The sequence below is a fragment of the Diadema antillarum genome, unplaced genomic scaffold (assembly GCF_040938485.1).
Source record: "Diadema antillarum isolate AM-2024a unplaced genomic scaffold, OU_Dant_1.0 scf00000035, whole genome shotgun sequence".
Taxonomy (NCBI): Eukaryota; Metazoa; Echinodermata; class Echinoidea; order Diadematoida; family Diadematidae; genus Diadema; species Diadema antillarum.
In genome coordinates this window covers 962,100-984,342 of record NW_027270924.1, presented here as the reverse complement: position 1 = coordinate 984,342, position 22,243 = coordinate 962,100, and the positions used below count along the sequence as shown (strand labels likewise).

The window sequence follows — 22,243 nt, the reverse complement described above, 5'->3', positions numbered from 1 at the left end:
AACACAATTATCACCCTGCGTACCTGTGGTCCTGTCTGGCCATCCGACCCTGGCAGTCCAGACTCGCCCGGTGGACCTGGAGGTCCAGGGAATCCCGTTGGTCCCGCTTGACCCGGGTCTCCGGCAGTTCCCTATAGCGGGAACGGAATAATGCAGATTCATTGGTTTGTACAACACTGAGTAGCTCCACACAACGTGCATGGAATCGAATCTAACATAGTGTATATCAGTAATGATGCAACAGAATACAAAACACTAAAACGGATGATTGTTTATTAATCAATTTATTGATTGTTGTTAATTTAGTTCCCGAATGGGGGCGATATTCAATATTCACTTATCCATACATGAATAGATATTGAGGTTTTCAGACAGCCTCTTGAAGAATCAGGGACTTTGCAGTTCTGCCATATTTGAACCTTGGAAGGAAAGAGCATAAAATTAGAATACATCGGCAAAATGGTCTATTTCTCCAGGATGATGTTACTTACCTGAGGTCCAATAACACCAGCTGGTCCGGGTGATCCAGACTCGCCATCATTACCCTACGGTGGAGATAAACAAAATACTTTAAATATGATTCCAATCTCAGACAGGAGAAAGCTTTTTTTTTTCATCTTCTTTTTTTTTTTCGAGGGACGATTCTTTTTGTGATGTTATTTTTATTGTTCCATTATGCAGCAGTTCAATGAGCAAGCGAGGAGAAAGAAGAAAAAAAAATATGTTGCACTTTTCAGTTAAAGACTGTTTGATAGACAGTGTAATGGGAAGGTTGGCCCGATTTAATCGATCTCAATTCACTACTCACTGGGGTATATTCGAAAACCGCGACTAGCGCAGGTTTGCTAGAACGGAAAGCAGCAAATATAAGCACCGATAATAAGCGCAAGCACCGATAATAAGCGCAAGCTCATTGGTAACGTCCGGCTCCGGACGATATTCTTCGACTGCGTGCGTGCTGCGTAAAAAGCTGCACACAATTCATTACGGGGATTTCCGAACATATCCGAGTCGGACCAACCTTCGCAATACACATTCTCCACACGATACCGGGTCTGTGAGGGTTCAGAGATAGTTGGAAGCTCCTGATATTGGATCATATTCATGATGTTGGCAATGAAAGTGATGATGGTAGAGGTGGTGTTGGTGGTGGTGATGGCGTTTGCAATGGCACAGTTGAATGGTGTGGACTTAATGGTGATGGGATGGTAATGGTGATGGTGATGGTGGTGGTGGTGAAGGCATTGGTAATGGTGCTGATGTCATGGTGACGGGGTGGTAATGGTGATGGTAGTGGTGGTGGTGGTGGTAGTGATGGCGCTGGCAATGGTGTTGACGTAATGGTGATAGGGATGGTAATGTATAGTGGTGGTAGTGGTAGTAGTGGTGAAGGTGTTGATAATGGTGCTGATGTAATGGTGATGGGGATGGATGGTAATGGTGATGGTAGTGGTGATGATGAAGGGGGTGGCTAACTGATGGTTGCGGTGATGGTAGTGGTGATCATTATAGCGGTGGAGATGATAACGGCGATAGTGGTGATGATGATGTTGAACGGAGTGGTAATGGTTTTCAATGGATATCATGCAGCAATGGTAGAGAATCTGTTCCAGATAACAACCTACCGACTCTCCCCGCGCTCCGGGGAATCCAGGCATGCCGTCCTGCCCGGGTGGGCCCTGAAAAATCAAGCAAAAGGAATCTGATAGCATTCCATTGCCAAGTATCATCCCTTAGCCATTAGACCTCAATCACAGATAATTCATAGAAAGGCAAACAAACGACTCACCATTATGATGATTTTTTTTTATCAGCATTTAATTCTATTTTACATTCACACTTCTTTTGAAGATTGTTTCGAAGTTTGTTGGACTTTTAATGACGTAATACAAACAAATGAAACAATCTAGTAAAGATATTACATACATATATTAATATATATTTCTGAATTCTGAATGTGTATGTCTCTCCCTAGGGGAAAACTGTTAATCGAATTGATCTTAACAAGGACAACCGTGAACTTTAAAAAAGCATTATTCTATCTTACAGGGGGTCCTCTTGTTCCGGCGAATCCACGCGGGCCCTGCTGGCCTGGTCCTCCCTAGAAAAAAAAAAGAAGCGAAGAAAGAAAAAAGTAAGTTGAACATAGTAAAGTAAAGAAAAGTAAACAAGCTTTTAAAACAGATTCGAAAAGTAAGGTAGGGGAAACATTTGCGTTCAAAACGAGAGATCGTGTATTCTTCCAGAAAGAAAAAAAAGAAAAATTTAAATTACAGCGGAGTGCGTCGTCATTTCTCACTTTTATTAGCCATGGTCACAGTAGCATTCCAAATATGCATATAAGAATGTATATCTGTCTGTCTGTCTGTGTGTAAGTAAGACAAAAAGTGAATATGTATTATAATATTCACTTCTTTTCTCACTCAATAACTTAACTGGAGGAAATTTCTACCATTCATCCTGTTGTTTGCTTCGACATGTACTTTTGAAGTCAACTCTTGCAATTAGAGGCACAGGGCACTGTCCCTCCATTTTTATTGAAAGGTCAAAAAGATCTCTGATGGATTGATTATGTAAAAAAAATTAAAAAGAAAAAAAAGAAACATCAATCTAGACGAGAGAATGGTCTAAATTGTAAAACACACACACACACACACACAGACACACACAAAACAACAACAACAACCAAAAAATATAGCATTGGTAGGAGTTGATAATGCATCTCTTTACTCACCTGTTCACCGGTTGGTCCGGGTGGCCCACGCTCTCCTTGCTCACCCTAGGAAGGAATAGAAGATAAGGCGGGAAAATTGAACATTCAACAGACGACCGGTTCACGACTAGAATGCGTGGTGGTGGTGATGGTTGGGGAAGGCGGGGGGGGGGGGGGGGGTGGAGCGGAAAGGATGGTCTACTGTCTTATTATGTTTTTCAATCTTTTCCTGTTATGATTTCAAGTCTTTCAGAATCTAACTTGGCAAACATTTTCACTCTCTCGAAAATTCTCTTGTAAAAGTTGTTTGTAGACACAACAAGAACAAATCACTTCCCCTGAGAAACTGTTCTTCACTATTGATTCATGCTGATTTCACTGTAACTGAGTTTACGAGAGAGAGTGATAACAAAGACATTGGAATTGAAACTCTTTCCTACCAGTAACACTTACCACTTCCCCCGGTATTCCTTGGATACCCTCGGGGCCCCTGACCCCAGGGCCCCCGACTGGACCAGGCTCACCAATAGGGCCCCTCATGCCCGGTGGACCCTGGAAGGACAGAAAACAAAAATGACATTTTCTTTTTTGTGTGTGACGATAACCACATATCAACGGATTCTTTGCGGAGAAATTGGACCGCAACGCATCTGTCAGCAACATGCTTTCTTTGCATTATGAGTTGGGCTACATTTAGGGCCGCAAACTTTCCCACATCAAAATAAGGGCGGTTTAAAAGAGAAAAAACACAATCACAGAGGTGCTGATGGAGGTACGAGAAGACGTTCTTTATGTTTTCTGAGAGCTGATCCTGTAGAATCATACAGGCGTAGCAGGCCCGTACATTTGATTTCCATTGCTATCGCCTGCTGATAGAGTTTGCAATGACGTCATGCCATGTAACCATGGTAATGAGTATTGTAAATTACAGCTACTGAAGTAGAAGAACTCATGGTATCTCAAGAAGCCATGGTATCTACGGAGACTAGTGAATTGTGAGCAGAAGTTGCCTGTAATATCATCACTCCCGCAAGAGAAAGCTGGTCTTAACTTCAGGTGAGGAAAGACTACGGGACTTTTCTTACATTTTTCTCTTTGCATAGCTTCAACTTAATCTTTTTAAATGCCGAACCCGAGTAGGCACACAACCGAGGAAACAAGTCCATCGGTGTCTCATCTTCATTGCTGTTTTCTATAGTTGTTCATTCTTGAAACTAAGATTGCATCGCTAACGTGGGTCCAAGCGACGACAGTGTAAATCAACTCTTGCGACTTGCATCACCGCATCTTGACCGGACCAAATTCGGTCAACGCAATGCAATGGTGAACCGTAGTCTGACGCAGTTATATCGCATCATGCGAGCATTGTCACATCATAATTTATATCATAACATTTGATATCAAATCAAATCAAATCAAATCAAATCAAATCAAACTGAACTCACTCTTGACCCCTTCCTTCCGAGACGACCTCTCTTCCCACGTTTGCCATCCTCTCCCTGGGGAATAAACGCAAATAACAGACATCAGTATTAGCTGGAAAAATGTTGAAAGAGGTTACGCTGCAACACACTTTTGTCTATACATGGGTACCTTACCGAACAGAGATATCGAATGAATTCTTGAATTAAATATATACATATATTTTTTCTTTTTTTTTCCTAAAAGTGACACTCGAATTCTTTCAAAGTTAGCTTAAAAAAAATGAGACGTCTTTCAAGGCAGGCAACTACGTTTCTTGTTCTGAACAAATATCAATAAAAAGGAATACCAAATCGCTCCGTCTTTCAACTGGAAAAAAAAAACCCACAAACGCCGCCCAAGATGATTATACACTGGTGAGAATGCTCACTATCATCGAAATCAATCGAAGATAAATTTACAATTTGTACAAGTAGAACGACAACAACAATGAAGAGTGACGACAGAGTTATTGATTGTTGGCTTGTTTGTTTGTTTGTTTGTTTGTTGTTGTTGTTGTTGTTGTTGTTGTTGTTGTTTACCTTTTCTCCAACGTTGCCAGGGTAACCAGGCATACCGGGAGGACCCGGTGGACCCTGTGGAACAGAGAGGTATAGAAGAATTATCAAATTAGGAAATACTAAGCGACGAAACCAGTCGAAAAACGAAGTGTTACAACACTTTTCATTAATTTCCTGCAAACGCAATCATGTTTGCCATAATGAGATACTAAGATTCAGTTAATTGCATGTATACACACTTTAATTCCGTTGTCTTTTTCCCACATTATAAGATCACAGTGACCATCAAGCACCTTCATTACCAGTTATGTTTCAAACTACCATGCGTTTAAGTTTATGTCAAAAGGGGCAATAACTATGTAGGAATTCGAATAATTATTAGACAGGCGCTTGCAATGATAATACCTGCTCTCATTTTATGAATGCCACAAATAGTGTATTTCGTAAAATTCTTGGAGGCCGAGCAAATCAACGAAATTAACAGAATGAGGGACAAATTGTTGCGCGTCGAACACATACAAACAAAGCTATCGCACATTATAAGATTAGAGATTGAGCATGTTGAGAGACACATGTAACTCTTGACAACCCCGTCAATCTTACATTACTTGACTAGTGACGAGAACAAAATCGTCATACTGTTATTTCTTCTTTGTTTAGTTTTTCGGCACTGTATTTCCTTATCATCAAGCTGCTTGGTAGATGTATATACATAAATAACTAATTTGAAATATTAATTCTTTGTAATATAAATATGACAAAGAAATGTCCCTCCTAACGCACTTCCCTTTCAGCACGTCAAAATGAAAGTAGCGGAGACTACCATCAGACATTCTTCAAAAAGAGTAAAAATTTGCTACGCCGAAAAACAAAAATAAATACGACAGCATAAAAAACAAAACAGCAGCCAAACAACACTCACTGGATCACCGTGCTGTCCAATAGGTCCAGCTTCTCCGATGTTTCCTTGTTCTCCCTGCATCAGAAAGCACATGAAAAGTATCCCATTGGTTTCTTTGCTTCTTGGCGCTCTTTCACCAAAGTTTATAATTCATGAAGTTTTGAATATGTATACGCCTTCTCTCAGTCTACGTTTCTTTTACAGAAATAAACTTTCCTGCTCAATTAATGAATATCCTTGATTATACTTTTTTTTGTTCAGTTTTCATTAATATAGTTAACAGGTCGTTCATTCATTCATTCTTTCATTGACTTGTATAACTTCTATTTCCACATCTTTTTTTTCCTCTACAGAGGTTCTTTATTCATCCATTTCCAAAGCTTTACATCGAGCGATTTCTTTTTTAAACAATGAATGGGCACATACTCAACAAGTACAGTAAATGATTTCATCATGTTTGATACAATCCCAGAAACATTATCTAACAGTATTTCATTTCTAAAACTAATCCATATTTTCAAACTATTGAATGAATGCCCTTGAAATAAATGCCTCATGTATTGTTTATAAACTGCATACTGCGCATATATCAATATTTTATTTATATTTGTTACATTTGGACTCTTTGATTCCACTCCAATAATCAATAATTTCTCGTTTAATAAAATTGTTTCTCTAAAAGCGAACTGAATAAAATCAGTAATCTTTTTCCAAAACATAGACACTTTAGGACACTCCAGGAGAACATGACTAAAGGTTTCTGTTTCAGAGCAAAATGTACACAAATTATCACTTGCAATTTTCCAGATGTGGAGTGATATGGAATTAGAATGGAAAATTCTATTTCCATATCACTCCACATCTTTTTATTGAATAAATGAAAAAGAAAGCAGCAAGACACAGACACTCTTTTCTCATTTCAAACTTCAAAACGTTATTGAATTCACCATTCCTGTTGGATTGGCTAATGAAAATTCTGAATGCTGAAGATTTGTATTTCTTCGATAATAAACTCTGCATAGGGCACTGCCTCACTTTGCATCGATACCATAACTCGAGAAAATGCGAGACTGAAAGACCACCACATCAAAGTTTACCTTGGGGCCGACCCCACCCTCAACACCACGTGGTCCTGGAACTCCCTGGGTCCCTGTAAGAAAGAGGAGAGAAAAGAGGTAGCTCGAAAGCAAAAGATGAAGTTATGAAGAGAGTTTAAGTTTGATGCACGTCAGTACTTCGTCTCCATCATCTGGTCTACTTCTTATCAACATTCTTTATTACATCACGGACCTGTGGAATAATTCTTTGTCTTCGTTTGATTTTTTTTCCTGCACGTGCATTTTACGTCACTAAAAATGGGGTGATTCACCATTTTGCAAATACTCCCCTGCCATCCCGTCGCCCCCGAATCTGTGGAGCTTTTACCCAAAGATACCAAAACAGTCAAGTATGTGTGTGTCTATTATTTGTCCAATTGAAATGAAATGTCATGAAAGAAAAAAAAATATAAGGAACTTAAATCTATGCGCTCAGGAGGAGTACAATAGCTCTTCTGTGGGAAGTCTCCGCAAGAAATCCGATTCCCAATCGGTAAGACTTCGCCGGTAACCTAGCAACTGTGACCAGCTTTTGGGATTTAGAATCACTTATAGCTCATATATAGCTCATATAATGCTCTTGAATGAAAATCTTCACGAATTCAAAAAGTTCATTCATAAAGATAAGTGTCATCAGAGACTCAAGGGTTGAAAGCTGCGCCAAACTTTGGATACGTCCGGGGGTAAAAGTTGTTCATCATACCCTTTCTCCTTTCATTCCCATTTCTCCCTTGAAACCATTCAGTCCAGCATCTCCCTAGAGAGAAGAGACAAAAATAGTACAATTGATTTTTGCAAGGATCTCATAAAAAAAAAAAAAAAAAAACATGCAAGAAGCACACGCATATACCATCTCTTTTCCAATATCAGAATGATTTTGAACAAATCGTTTCACATTGGTTACGCTTTTGTTCATATTATTCTCTTCCGCTTTCAAAATAAAACAAGGTTTATACGTATTATTTGGTATTATAATTTCATTGTTGCACCAGAAAGAATTTGTCAAATTGGAAATCAAATTTGAATTGAATTGAATTGAATTGAATTAAATCAAATTAGATTAAATCAAATCAAATTTAATCTAATTGAACTGAAATGAATTGAATTGATTTGAATTAAAGGGAATTGAATAGAATTTACCTTAAAAAAGCATCTCCTGAACCAAACGTTAGGAATTTAGCTTGTTCTCTTATCAGTCAAAATGCATTAGACTGTGTTTGTGAAGCCAGGCGATTCAAAGTTCTCACAGCAAATGGAAGGAATGCTAAGGGCTGGCTTCATCTCTCGCCACAAGATGATAACGGCAAGTTTGACCTGACACTTGACATAATTATAGAAGTACAACTCTTCATCTCATCTTTCCATTAAAAATAAGAAGAAGAATGATGGGATATAACTACGAGGTTTCGACTTTTCTACACATAAATCGGTTTAATTGAGGGTGAGGATGCCGATGTTGCTCACTAATGGTAAGAAAACCCCCAAACCCCCAAACAAACAAACAAACAAACAAACAAAAATTACTATCTTACCGTGTTCCCCTTCGGCCCCGATGATCCCATCGATCCTCGCGCTCCCTTCACGCCGGGAGGTCCCCGGTACCCGGAGGGTCCAAGGGGTCCTGGAGCTCCCTAAATAAAAGAGATTCCAATGAGGGAAGGCATATAACGCATATATAAATGTCTGCTGTGAGAAAGTACGCTTGAAGGGATCTTCTTCTTTACACTCCTCCTCGACCTTCGTTTCTTCCTCATTCTTCTTTCCCGTATTATACTTGCCCATCCGTTCATTATCATTATTAACAGTCATATCTTTCATCAGTTTTGCTACATTTTCTGCTACTTCGTCCGTCATCAGTATCATCGATATCACTGTTATTTCTACCTTTGCAACGCTCTGAATACAATACCACTACCAACCATAATTATATACATGCATACACAAATCTTACTCAGTATTTATATAATATACACTAAATTATATGTGTGCACGAATGTATGCAGACCTAGTATGTATATAACTATGTACATATTAATATGATTCACACAGAAAAACTTAAATTTTTCACAAGATATAAAAGATAATCTCACCATGTTCCCTTTGGGACCGCCTTGTCCATCTTGACCTGGGTGGCCCTGGAGGGAAAAAAAGGGGGGGGGGAATCAAATGTAAAATATTGAGTCCTGATGCTTTGATAGCACTAAGTAATTAACACATCAGATAGATTTGAATACCAAAGACTAAAATCATGCTGTTCCATTGACTTAAGATTACATATTCCTACAACTCGGAATTACTTTTTACTGTTAAAACTCAGTGTGTTGAAATTATCTGCTACATTTTTTGTTTCTTTTTGTTTCTTTTTTTTTTGGGGGGGGGGGGGGAGGTGGGCCTTCTTTCCCGTTTTGCAAAAGTAACTAAACTTTCTGGTGTGGTCACAACACTGGCATTCACAGATAGCAAGAGTTCCCACAAACAGGTGAAAATGCCTCCAGAAGAAAAAAAAACCCACAAAAACAAAAAACAAAAAATTAAACACGTAGACCTCTTTAGTAAACGCCATCCCATCGACACCAAAGAAATCAATAAAATAGTCGTTGTTCAGAGTCTTCATTTCACGTTCAACCGGGATACTTTGATACATGGTAGGGCCTACTACACTTGCTACCAAAGAATCCGTCTTTTCTGTGCGTAGTTTCAGTGCCATATTGGACGACGAACACAAAGATAACAATATCTCCTTAAAGGGATCATAAAGTTTTGGTTGAGGCCTAATTTCATGTTTCTAACATTTTTTGGTGAAATAATGAAAAACCTCTTATGAAATATGAAAGAGCACGTAATTCTATGAGGAATTCAACATTTATTTTATGAAAATTGGTTTTGAAATGGCTGAAATATCCAGAAAAAGAGCGATTCTAATAGAGTGTGGGACCCACACTTTATTACGATCGCTTTGTTTTACTTTGTTTTGGATGTTTCAGTCATTCGAAACAGGATTTTCATCAAATAAACTCAAAATAAACTTTGAATTCCTCTTGAAATGGTATGCTCTGTACTATTATCATAAGTGTTTTCTTGGTATCTCGCAAAAAGTTAAAAGCCCAATTCTCATCTCCACCAATACTGTACCATCCCTTTCAGCATATAAACAATTTTTTGATCAATCTTGAATATTGAATGGTATTGATTATATCAAAATTCATTTATGCCTTTTGTGCTGCTCACAAAGGTTGATGATCAATGATCTGCCTCTATAATACATCGGTTCTTTCCACCGCGAATATCATTAAGGACAATACTACAAGTATAAAAGAGTACTTTCAATGACCTAAACCCCCTCCCATCCTTCCATGTCCAAGGTATAAAGAAGGTTAGGAAAAGGAGACAATAATCAATTTCTCATACTTTCACTAACCCAACACTATCAGGGAATTAGGGGGACAAGGGACACGGGTTACACGATATACACGATAGCAGACTGCCACAAACCCACTTACCCCCCCCCCCCCCCCCCCCCCCCCCCACCCCGGCAAGTCGACTGAATGAGCACGCGGGAAATTCAACTCACCGGTGGTCCATCAGAACCTGGAATTCCCGGAACACCTGGCTTACCGATGGGCCCCTGGACACCAGGAGGACCATTTGATCCCTGTGGGCCCATTGCTCCCTGGAAAGAAAGAAGGAAAGAAAGGTGTGGTGTGAACCGAAATAACAACCAAACAAACATCAATTGACATTTGTTATACAGAGTTTATATGTGAGTCAGCGTTGTTTACAAATTTTACCACTTGCTCTGGATGCGTTTTTGTTTTACTTTGTTGGTTTTTGCTCTTTCAGATGGTGTTATCTTCTTAATTATGTTTCTTAATCGTCATTAATTTTTTTGATCATTTCGTCGTATTGACGCAAGGTCAAGACTAAGCACTCTTATTGTACCTTATTTACAGACTGTACTACAGTATAGGCTATAATTACCTTAAAAGAACATAAGGAGTTCATGTAATTGTCCAGGAGTCTCCTAGAGAACTATCAGGAATGTTTGTAAGGGATGCTAACATTCAAACATTAAATTAAGAGGGATTCAAAAGACCAAATGGTATAGATACTTGTGTCCACATGCATCTCAATGGGGGAAAAATCCGAATCGGGGATACACATATGAAGAGATAAGAACGTTTGAAGAGGGTCTCCTGCAGAATGAGGGTCACTCGGTAGATATGCAAAAAAAAAAAAAAAGCCACTTGCCCCAAATTAGGGAGGTTTTTGTATCCTTTCCGCACTAATGCGAAGATTTGGTTGACATTTGATTTGAATTGAATTGAATTGAATAATTATGAATTGAATTGAATTGAATTGAATTGAATTGAATTGAACTGAATTAGACATTTCAGGGAGCATCCTGCAGAATCAGGGAAGCTTAGTAGACCTGGGCTGGTATAACTTTGCGAGTCCTGGACTATAGTAGTTTGTGGAGTGAACTCACCGCCGGACCAGACTTGCCAGCTGGACCAGGACCTCCTGGGACACCTGGTAGACCAACAGGTCCCTTAGGACCAGGATTCCCGGGCTCGCCCTCGATTCCCTAGATTGAAAAAACAAACGTCATCACTACGTCATAATTAGGTAAGCTTCTGCATCAGTGTGGCCTATTCGCGGGCACACCTAGTATCATTTAGGCAATCATCCCGTTTTAACGACATAGATGATGTGAGACTTGTTTGATCATATCATATATATGTCTAATAGAATAACGTCATCTCATACCAGTATGTTACGTATAATTTTTACGTATAATTGAAATTCAATAAATGGAACATTTCCCGTAGAAGATGTATAAGACGAGGGCCAATTTCTCTCACGGATTTTCTCAACTGGAAAAGCAACTCTAATTTCATGTTAGTTTGATGTGAAGTGTAAAACATGCAAATAGAATAAAAATGATGATATTTGAATTGGACAAGGTATGACACACATGCACATATAGAAAATTAAAACATATAAGTATACAGAGTTTTTCTCTCAACTGTTTTAACGAAACAGCGATACTTAACCAAGATAATACTTCCAACTCAAATTCCATTTGGAGGAACTAGTGACATAAGAACACACTGATAATAATATGGTCCAAAACATATCAGTTTGATAAAGAAATATGCAACATGCCAGGTCGTGGTCCCGACTTCTGAACTTACCGGTATACCCTGAAGTCCTGATGAACCTCTCAGACCTGGTGATCCCCGCGGACCCGGAGGCCCCGAAGGACCGGGATCTCCGTACGGTCCTTCCTCTCCCTGGTTGTAAACGGAACAAAAAACACAAAGCCGTTGAAATATCACGTCTGTCAAAAATCAGCACACTGGTCAATGCTCAGAGAGAATCCAAAAAGAGGATCAAGGGCGCTACCCGTGTGTGAGATTCACTTCACTAGGTGAAATTCATTCCAAAACTAGATGGGTCGGCTCCCATATTCCAGTGTCAGGATTATACGAAGAGATACTTTATTTTGTATTTTGTATATTGCGCGTAGTTAAAGCGGGCATCATTTAATTTCAACATTCGTCCAATCTGCATGCTCCCGCGGTTCAAATAAACGAAAGCTAGGTCTTGAATAATATACACCTTAGCATGCTTCCTTTTGGCTCTCGATAGGGACATTAAGGTGGAGAACAGAAAAATCATGTACAAAACGTATGTACAGTTGTCAACACCTTGATGAAAATTAATAATCACCGTATTCTGGATTCAGCCGAGAGGCTACGAATGAGAAGGGTGATGTCTTACCTCTCGTCCCTTTGGTCCGGGAGTCTCCCTGAAATCCTTGCTCTCCTGGTCTACCCTGTAGCGCAACGAGAACAGGTACTAGAAACATGATGAAAGGACTCGTTCGAAAATTTGGACTAGCGTTACGTTATACATCACTGTTATAATGATACATTTCACTCGACCCATCCACGTCACACATTCGACAATGACAAACAGACCTAAAACCCCAAACGAAGTGTTGCTGCTCTTTCATAAAGTGAAATCCTAAACTATCAAAAAAAAAAATATCAGGCGTGACAACGATCATTATAATCAATGTACTAATTGCAGTGGAGGCAAAACGATTGCAAACCTTTAATTTTGGGACATTGTGTTATTCTCATAGCCGTTGGAAATCATTTCAGTCGTTGTAAACTTCAATCAAACGTTCTCCCTACTAATGTGCTTAGATCAAATTTTGACGTGAAACTTAGTGCTTTTCAGTTTCTAATCACTCAGGGGTTAACAAGAGTTGGATGAAGCAGGCATGAAACTCGACTTTCAACAATGACGAAGTTTTTCAAAAAAAAAGTGGAATAAAGCAACAGAATAGCATATGCAGCATCAACTCTGCAATCAGACTTATGAGACACTTTTCTTTTGGGGGAGTATATTATCAATAATTAATGCAGTTGTGTGCGTAGTCTTCTTTCAAGAGGCCTTTGTTTTTAGCACTGACCGCCGTGAACGATGAGCTGTTGGTTTGACTCATTACAGTAGTGACCCTCTGGTTACTCCTTTGGCAATCACTACAGAGGGGTCTGGAGGGTTTTGGAAGAAGGCTATGCGTGCTTGTTTCATTACATGATATTATGACCTAGACAACGGGGATATTCAGGGAGAATCTACCATATCATATACAAAAGGCTCTGCGTGCTTATTTCATTACATGATATGATCCAGACAACGGGGATATTCAGGGAGTATCTGCCATACCACATATACGTACCAGTGCCCCCTTCGGCCCGGGAAGGCCCGGAAGCCCATCGAACCCGCGGTCTCCCTTGTCGCCACCAAGACCCGCTGAGCCTCGTAGGCCGTCGGTTCCTGGACGTCCCTGTGGACATACGAACAAACAAAAAAATCAATGTGTCATTGCAACTTTCTCGTCGGCAATCAATGTGCAGTGACTGTAGTAGTTACCATCATTTCGCGACAACAGGTTATCATAGTAATCATAATGCGATGTTGACAATCAAGTATACAGCCTCTTCTGTTTAAGCCTTCTTTTCCCACCACAAGGCAACTCGCCATTATCACCCAAGCACTGCGACTGACACATTTCTGAAGCTGGCCCATGCAGAACAGATGGGTTAAATTATCTTGGCCATATCCCGCGGATGAACGCACCACGCATTCAACCAGAGTCCCGACTTATACCTACTGGTGCGCTGTCCTTACGTGGGAAGTGAGAGGAACGAGGGATAATAACGGAATCCTGACCAGGACGAGATTTGGGCTCTGTTCGTAAACCTTATTCCGCCATGTTAAAAGTTTTACTTCGTAGTTCTCCTCTGTCTTAGTAACGGAGGCTATGTTGCTGAAATTCAACGCGGCAACCGGAACTCCATTAACTCTACCGTTTTCGCTGACAATCATTGTACTACATAGTGTGTCTGTAGCGTTTTAAAATTATAAGTCTTGAGTGAGGTGAACCAATGGTCTGCGACAGACGACAGGAATATTCGGCAAAGCATACCATAACGACCGTCTCGTGATTTGGCATTCATTGCATGCAATGTCTGACTTGCTTGGATATTTTCATATTATGATAAAAAGTATCTATAAAACATTGGATATATTACGTTCCAGTTTATCTTTTCTTCTTCGTACAATTCAGGATAGGACGTGGTGAATCGCCTCGACACTCCTTGTTTATGTGCTTCATACAAACTGTTTAAGCCAGACTAGAAGTAACCTGGCAAGTACACTTAGTGTAGGGATTTCGTGTAGGGATTTGATCAGGGTTTTTGTTTCGGATAATTAGTTAGGTTAGTTATAGGTCTTCTTGTCTTATTGATCATATAATATCTTGTATTACGTGTGGGGGGAATGCACCCTACAAGCACTGCTTTTTAGCAATCCTCTCCATTTCCAACATTTCCGTATAACACTTACAAGTTTTTGTAAACTTATCCTTTATTTTGCATATGATGAAATCTATGTATTCAATTTCTGTAATATATTTATATGTTTCTGTTGGAAATGAAAAAATAAATGAATGAATGAATGACTATAGAGAGGTGAGGAGACCAATAAGAAACATACGATGTGATGTATCACAAGTTGTGATTACGAGGTATCTGCTACATGGGTGCTGTGTTTGTTATTTTTTGTTTGTTTGTTTGTTCGCTGTTGTTGTTGTTTTGTTTTGTGGGGTTTTTTTGGGGGGGGGGCGGAGGGGGAGGTGTGGGTTTGTTTTAGTAGTGTTGATGTTGTTTCTTTTTTAAATTTTTTTCCAACTTACCCGTTTGCCACGGCGTCCGGGTGAACCTGGAGTTCCTGGGGGACCACGGGGACCAAAGTCTCCCGTACTACCGGGATCTCCTTTTGGTCCATCGGGACCGGGTGGACCCTGAACAGGATATCAAAGAAAAAAAATTAAGAAAACTGAGCTTCTTCAATATTTCATAAACCAAGGTCGCGTTCAGCACTCACCTTCGCATGGAAGTCTCACCCTAAGAGCAGTCGTTCAGGGACTGAGTAAATTTAATAATATTGGGCATACCAAAATGACCAGTTGAGTTAGCAAACTGAAACACCGTTATCCGTACAAAAAAAAAGGGAGAATATCTTTTCAAGTATGGAGAAAACATCAAGACATTATCAATCCTTTTCCCGTGGTTAGAAAAAAAAAACAACAACAGGTGTCCCAACAACAGATATAATAATAATGAAAGCACAATAATGTAAACTCTGCTGCCACAATATAAAACAACAACATCATCATCATTTAAAACAACAACCGTCGACATCACCACTGTCCCGCTAAATGCAATTCCAGTGGCTACAAGATATATGATATTCTTTACTTACCAAGGGACCCATGTTACCCTCACGACCGGGCGGGCCACGTTCCCCTCTCATGGCAATCTAGGAACAATAATAACCAGAGAAAAAAAAAAAACTTTGAATGAAAAGTGAAATAAACGACACGGTCGCTGAATATCGCACATTGATGGCCATCGTGTAGTTTTTTCAAGGCATTATTTACCATTTGCAGATGAAACAAAAACCCAGCTTTAGTGCTTCAAAATATTTCTAAAATGTAAGTCAGGGATAGAAACAACCAATGTAAAAATTTTAATCAGTATAATCAATGTTATAAGTATTGTTAAATGTACAAAATGTGAACATTAAGTATAATAAAAATGTTTCTAGACTAAACCGTCTACAGTTAAGGGTTAAAGAGAAAAAAAGTGATATCTTATGAAACACAGAAAAACAAGGAGTAAATGACAAAGATAGATAGATAGATATATAGATAGATAGCAGGTAGATAGATAGATAGATAGATCGATAGATAGATAGATAGATAGACAGATAGATAGGTATATAGCAGATAGATCGGTTTATAGCTAAACAGGTAGAGAAATAAATAGATAAATAGATAGATAGATAGATAGATAGATAGATAGTTTGATTGATTGATTGATTAATTGATTGATTGATTGATTGATTGATTGATTGATTGATTGATTGGTAGGCAGATAGGTAGATATATACATATATATATATACATATAGATAAACAGATAGATAGATAGGTATGTAGCAGATAGATAGATCGGTTTGTTGCTAAATAGGTAGAGAGATAAATAGAAAGATAGATAGATAGATAGATAGATAGATAGATAGATTGATTGATTGATTGATTGATTGACTGATTGGTATGTAGATAGGTAGAGATATATATAGATAGATAAATAGATAGATAGATAGATAGATATAAGATAGATAGGGAGTAGATAGATTGCTATATATATATATATATATATATATATATATATATATATATCAAAGGCAGATAAACAGAGACATGAATATTTTAGGTACAGAGAGAAGGTGGTAAATTCAGAGGGAGATGGATGGGCAGAGAGCAACGGGAGAAGGAAGAGAAGGGTAAAAAACTCACCCTTTGCTCCTCCAGCACCTGTCTTATGGCTGCCAAATTGGCCTGACTGCCTGGACCCTTGCTTGAAGACGCAGCATCCGTCATAGCTGACATCACCGCTTGCTGGTGGATCGGGGATGGGGGTGGGGGGGGGGGGGGGGAGAGACAAACGCGGAAAGGTTACATAAAATCCGTACACAGTCCTTTTAGCCCATTTCCTCGTATTAGTCAGTTGTCTCTCGTCATCTTCCGAAGTTTGGCTATTATGTAACCTGTCCCTCTGACTTCTTCCGTCTGTCTTCTCTCGATTTGGCTGAACCTAAAATCTCTTGTTGGCCGACGTTCAAGCACAGTACTGGGCCATCATTTCGACGATTCGGTAAACATGAACGCTTGAGGACAGGGCAAATGCTCCTCGAGAAACTATGCAAACTCATATTCTTGTTCATGTAGACGACCATATAAATACAAAAGAAATAACTCGAAATGCCAATACACTACGTATGCCGTCATACGCACTACGATGGGATAGGGCACAAACAAGTGTAAATACCATTACTTCGAGTATGAAAATTCAATCTTGTCGTCAACAAGATTATAAACATTTTTTTTTTCGAGATATATTTGCCCATAATTTTACAGGCATATTGATTTCCTTGTCTTATCTTTTCACAACTACGCGATGTGATGTCGCCTTTGGTTTAAAAGCAGTAACTATGTTCCTCCTCTTTATTCTCTTTCATCCAGTTTAACTAACATAGCACCAGATCGGACTGCTTGTATCAGCCTAGACGATTTTATGATATTGGAAGCACGTCGTTTTAATTCATCACGTAAAAATATCATTCTCATGTAAAATAATACATTCTTTATGCTTAAAAACATCATTTTTAGCTCGCATCATTATTGTTTCACACAACATTATTGTAAGCAACTCTTTGATTTATTTACCATAATGTTTTCAGTAAAGTCTGAGCTGCCTACTATTATGTAGTCCAGGCGAGTGCTACAGTCATAATCGGAGACTGACGTCAATTTGATGAGAATATACAGCTCAAGGCAGGCGACCATCAAACTCAACAAGATACTCTTCCAAACGGAAAAACATTACATAACCAAGGTCTCGTTGGACACCGGAGAGTTCCTGTGAATAGTAGAGCCTCGAAATTAATTGAAGGGGCAAAAGTCGTACCCCAATTGTATCCAACTCGAAACCTGCATGCCTTTCGAACACACTTTAACGCGTAACTTGAACTAAAAAAAAAAAAAATCATAACACTGCCGGGAAAGGAAACGTACCAACAACCAACACACGAATTCACAAAGTTTCTCATATGATACAAGTGTTTTTATAATTCACATAATTACGCGAAACATATTAATACTATTACTATGTTGCCCACAACCATAGGGTGACAATCTTGAAACTCATATCAGAATCAATGCCCAGTATTTCTGTGTATGTATATGGAAATCTAGATAGTGTTATATACCACATCGATTCAATAAATACGCATTACAAGATTTGAATGTTATCCATTCTGAGTATATGCAAAATAACGATGATGATATCAAGGACAGTATGTCTGAAATGGGCTAATCTGGTGTGTGCTAGATGCAAGGAATACATGAACATCAACAATCTACCAATCTACGATGTCATAATGAAAGCTTCTCAATTCCACAAGTAAACGACATTTATATAACAAATAATACATTACAAAAAAAATGATAATAACAATCCATTCTGAAAGGGCAAAGTAACGATATGAAAGAGGACAATTAGTTTACAAACAAGAGAAATGTCCCCATATGTTTTTTTTTCTTTTTATCATCTTATTGTCAGCTATTCTATTGATCGATAGATCTATCGATATCATTATTTTACTGTCAGCTATAGCTAATTGCATAGTTTGTAATGATTTTTATAGTGTCAGTATTTGGTGTTATCATCGTTCAGATTTGCTTGTTATATTTTTATATGTTACTTTTGATTTTTCTTGAAAGATGGAAACAAATAAAATGAAATGAAATGAAACGATTCTCACCGGAATGATGAAGCTAGGGCCCGGAGGTCCTCTTAATCCAGCGACACCGTCTGCTCCGTCCCGCCCCGGGCTGCCCTGACATGGGAACCAAGCAAAGCGTCAATTCTATTAATCATTCGAGCGCTATACATTATACACATTTCTGATGGATTCATCCGTGTCAATTTATTCACAATGTTCTTTTTACTTACCTTCATGTCAGCTTTGAAATGATCAATACATAAAAAGTTATATTTCCTAGATCAGGTTTTCAAGCGGCTGTGTTTCTATCCAACGTCACAACAAAGAGAAGATGTGTTGCTTGTGTGCTTGCTTTGACTGCTGTTTTTACATTTTGAGATTTGACTCATACCAAGGTAAATCTAGACTTAAAAAAGGACAAAAATATACAGACACGATTGCTGTAACTTCTCTTGAATATAAAACTTTCCATCAAATTTCAGGTGTCAAAATATAAAAAATAACTCTTACTTTAAAGATTGAAATCAGTCATAACGAAGCCTCCCTAAAAAGTTGAACGAGCGTTCTCAAAACTCGTAACTAACTACGCATTTATGCCCCCATGCTACCGCCGTGAAGACACTCACCCGTTCTCCCTTCTCCCCTGGTGGTCCCCTGGATCCTTCCGGCCCTTGAGGTCCAGGGTATCCCTGTAAGATGACCATGGAGAAAAAAAAAACATACCAGGAAGGAAAAAAAGTAGCAGTTCATGTTCCAGATACAGGTTTAAAGCTTTACACATAAAAGCTATAGACAGGGCTGCCAACAAACATCTACACATCAAGCTCAGGGAGATTTCATTGGAGCAAGCAAGGAGATAAAAATTTTTAACATGCCTATTAATAGGTTTGGGTAATTCGAAGATCTTGTATATTGTCATGGTATTTTGTCCTATCAATACACGAACAGATCTTGTGATGGTAGCATCAGAGAGGTAGTCTCTTTCCACCACCCTGGTAGCATCTTGTTGAAGCAGCTTTGTATACTTGTAGTAAGTCATATCTGGCACCGCCCAGGGAGGTGAGACGAAAAGCTTACCTCGCTGCACCGCCGGAACAATAGGTATTCATTCACTCAAATTAGTCAGAGCAGCTATTAGTCATCATATAAATGATCGTTCCCCTTCCCTTCTTTCCAAGAGGCCAGGGGATTAATCATTCCCAAAACAAATCACGGGGCAACCCGTGGAATCCAGAAGCAGCATCAAACCCGAGTGAGATCGAAATCAAAGATTTATACCAGAAACGTCCCTATTTCGTCGACGATTCAGAATGGCAGTTATGAGTGTTGTTCTAACACAACCCACAGTGTTTCTCATTTCGCTTAATGAGGCGCATTTTATTATTCTTGTAAAAAAAAGGGGGGACACGGAAGAGAAACTCACATAATAAAATTGCAATGATGACATAATGCTTTATTATGTTGCTTTATTTACTAAGTATAGCATCTACTTCGTTTCTATAGTACCCTACCGCTATCATAACATTGACACTGCCAGGACATGTACTTGCCTAGTCACCCACATTAAGAGGCCGGGGAATAGAACTGGGTCATTCATGTTGACACTGGGTAGGATTCAAACCCACGATTTGTTGGTGAAGCGCCTACAGCCTAATGCACTCTACCACACAAGCTCAGTGCGCCTAGTACTGTATATCCGTGATGAAAAGCCAAAAAGATCAACAACATAACACTTACACGTGGTCCGGCAGGTCCAACAGGTCCAGGGTAGTATTCCTAGATTAGATGGAAGAGAACATTGGGGTAGGATTATTTCGTATCATTCGTGGAGTTATAATGCAACTGTGATTCGTAGTTTTATATTGAAAGATGCTGGGACATCCTCATCATCACACATGGTGTCCTCCTCTGATGCACTCTTTTCAGTGGTCCTGTATTATCATGAGGAGGCGTCGGTCCCTGACCGTGGATGACAAAGAGATGCTAGCTTCTACATTATTAGCAATGGAATGTGGACAATACATATGTTCGGGGAAAGAGCTGTCAATGCACTGAAAGACACTGAAACATCCTCATCGCGTAGAGGAATGCCCTCCTCTTCTCATACCCTTTGAAAGATCCTCCATAACCAGGAGGAGGTGTAGGTCCCCTCTGACAGTGGATGACCCGAGATGCTATCTACAAGATAGCAATGGAATGTGGACATTACATTCGGGAGAAAAACAAAATGCACACCAGGGTAGGTACCTGTGGCCTATTTAAAAGGGCGTCTTCCTCACAGCGTTGAGTTTTGCAGACATATATTTCTGAGAAGCATTTAAATCAAGTTCGTGCCATGAAGATTATTATCATCCATTGTCTAGCACATGAAAAAAGATTACAAAAGACGAGCAACGAATTTATATGATACAAAATAAATATGGGGAAATAATTGCTGCCCTCTATCGACATGATAAAAAGGATCTAGCAAATAACCAATGTAACCATGAACAAATATTGCCGTAGATGTCTTACTGATTAAGTCAAATAAATAACTATCAAGTTAAATGATAGGATCTATATATAGGGCTGACAACATTCACAGATCATAAGCAGGGACATTCTAAAGAGCAACCAGCAAAAAACTCTCAATGGGGAGATGTAATTCACAAGTTAGGACGGTTTCTATAGTCCCTCCTCGGGACACGGGGAGAAAATATCGAACTCATCGGGGTGCCTCAGACTACAGAGCCAGAGGGACTTGGTAGTTCTGTTTATGTACAGGATACAGTTAACCATTTCAAAACTTTGTCAGCTATCATTTAAAAACGAGGTAAAAAAAAACACGAATCCCCAGAAATCCACCCAAAGACACAGACACGAAAAGAGACATTAAACGCAACTAACACTCAATGCAGCTGAAAGGTGTACATCCATTACTGCAATATAATTATAATCTATCAGTACAGAGGAAACAAGCAGATAATCAAGCAAACAGACAAACAAAAACTTACGACTCTGATAGACTACGGACCTGACGAAGCAAAGGGTTTATGGTAAAAATATGTTCCTAAAAACCTCGTTATAACACTGTTTTATTTGATAGAATGTATATTGTTTAGTAATTCATAATTGACATGATTGGTTTTTGTATGCTGCTTTTTCTTATTTTTTTTTCTTTTCTTGTTTATTTCTATTTGTATAATCATGTTTTTGATCTCTGTAATTTTGTTTGATGTTGTTTAATAAAAAAAAAAGTGAAAGATAAAAAAAAACAACAACAACTTACGACTCGGCTCTCTCCTTTCTCTCCCTTCGATCCCTTCGTTCCTCTCTGTGAGCAAATAAAGAAAAGGACAAAATTAATACATCCAAATTCACGAAGGAATGGAAACACATCAGGTACATAGTGATGCCAAGCAATATGAAGCATTTTGAAAGGTTAACTCGCAAAGGTCAATGTCGGCTCCCTAACTCAACATGCCGGCGACACTGCTTCTGCATTGAGTGATGATGTTATCGTAGTCTTTATGTACTCAACTTATAATTTATGTGTTATTTCACATTGTCATGGATGCATATTGCAAATACAACACTGTATAATTTGTGTGGAAACTTTATAAATAAAATGAAATGAGAACATA

At 38.9% G+C, this 22,243-nt stretch overlaps 1 protein-coding gene across 1 annotated transcript in view; it reads right to left on the bottom strand.

The window, feature by feature from the left end:
- Positions 1 to 22,243, bottom strand: part of LOC139744472 (uncharacterized) — a 119,656-nt gene that overhangs the window by 30,163 nt on the left and 67,250 nt on the right. Inside the window, exons 7-31 of the mRNA XM_071654908.1 lie at positions 21,889 to 21,933; positions 20,358 to 20,396; positions 19,247 to 19,309; positions 18,660 to 18,734; positions 16,633 to 16,734; positions 15,535 to 15,591; positions 14,966 to 15,073; positions 13,448 to 13,555; positions 12,455 to 12,532; positions 11,889 to 11,987; positions 11,180 to 11,278; positions 10,265 to 10,363; positions 8,784 to 8,828; positions 8,226 to 8,324; positions 7,397 to 7,450; positions 6,694 to 6,738; positions 5,618 to 5,671; positions 4,717 to 4,770; positions 4,159 to 4,212; positions 3,167 to 3,265; positions 2,735 to 2,779; positions 2,048 to 2,101; positions 1,626 to 1,679; positions 492 to 545; positions 24 to 131 (exon numbers count right to left, since the gene is read on the bottom strand). Of these exons, the coding sequence (XP_071511009.1) occupies positions 24 to 131; positions 492 to 545; positions 1,626 to 1,679; positions 2,048 to 2,101; positions 2,735 to 2,779; positions 3,167 to 3,265; positions 4,159 to 4,212; positions 4,717 to 4,770; positions 5,618 to 5,671; positions 6,694 to 6,738; positions 7,397 to 7,450; positions 8,226 to 8,324; positions 8,784 to 8,828; positions 10,265 to 10,363; positions 11,180 to 11,278; positions 11,889 to 11,987; positions 12,455 to 12,532; positions 13,448 to 13,555; positions 14,966 to 15,073; positions 15,535 to 15,591; positions 16,633 to 16,734; positions 18,660 to 18,734; positions 19,247 to 19,309; positions 20,358 to 20,396; positions 21,889 to 21,933 (1,791 nt within the window). The remainder of the gene's footprint in view (positions 1 to 23; positions 132 to 491; positions 546 to 1,625; positions 1,680 to 2,047; positions 2,102 to 2,734; positions 2,780 to 3,166; positions 3,266 to 4,158; positions 4,213 to 4,716; positions 4,771 to 5,617; positions 5,672 to 6,693; positions 6,739 to 7,396; positions 7,451 to 8,225; positions 8,325 to 8,783; positions 8,829 to 10,264; positions 10,364 to 11,179; positions 11,279 to 11,888; positions 11,988 to 12,454; positions 12,533 to 13,447; positions 13,556 to 14,965; positions 15,074 to 15,534; positions 15,592 to 16,632; positions 16,735 to 18,659; positions 18,735 to 19,246; positions 19,310 to 20,357; positions 20,397 to 21,888; positions 21,934 to 22,243) is intronic.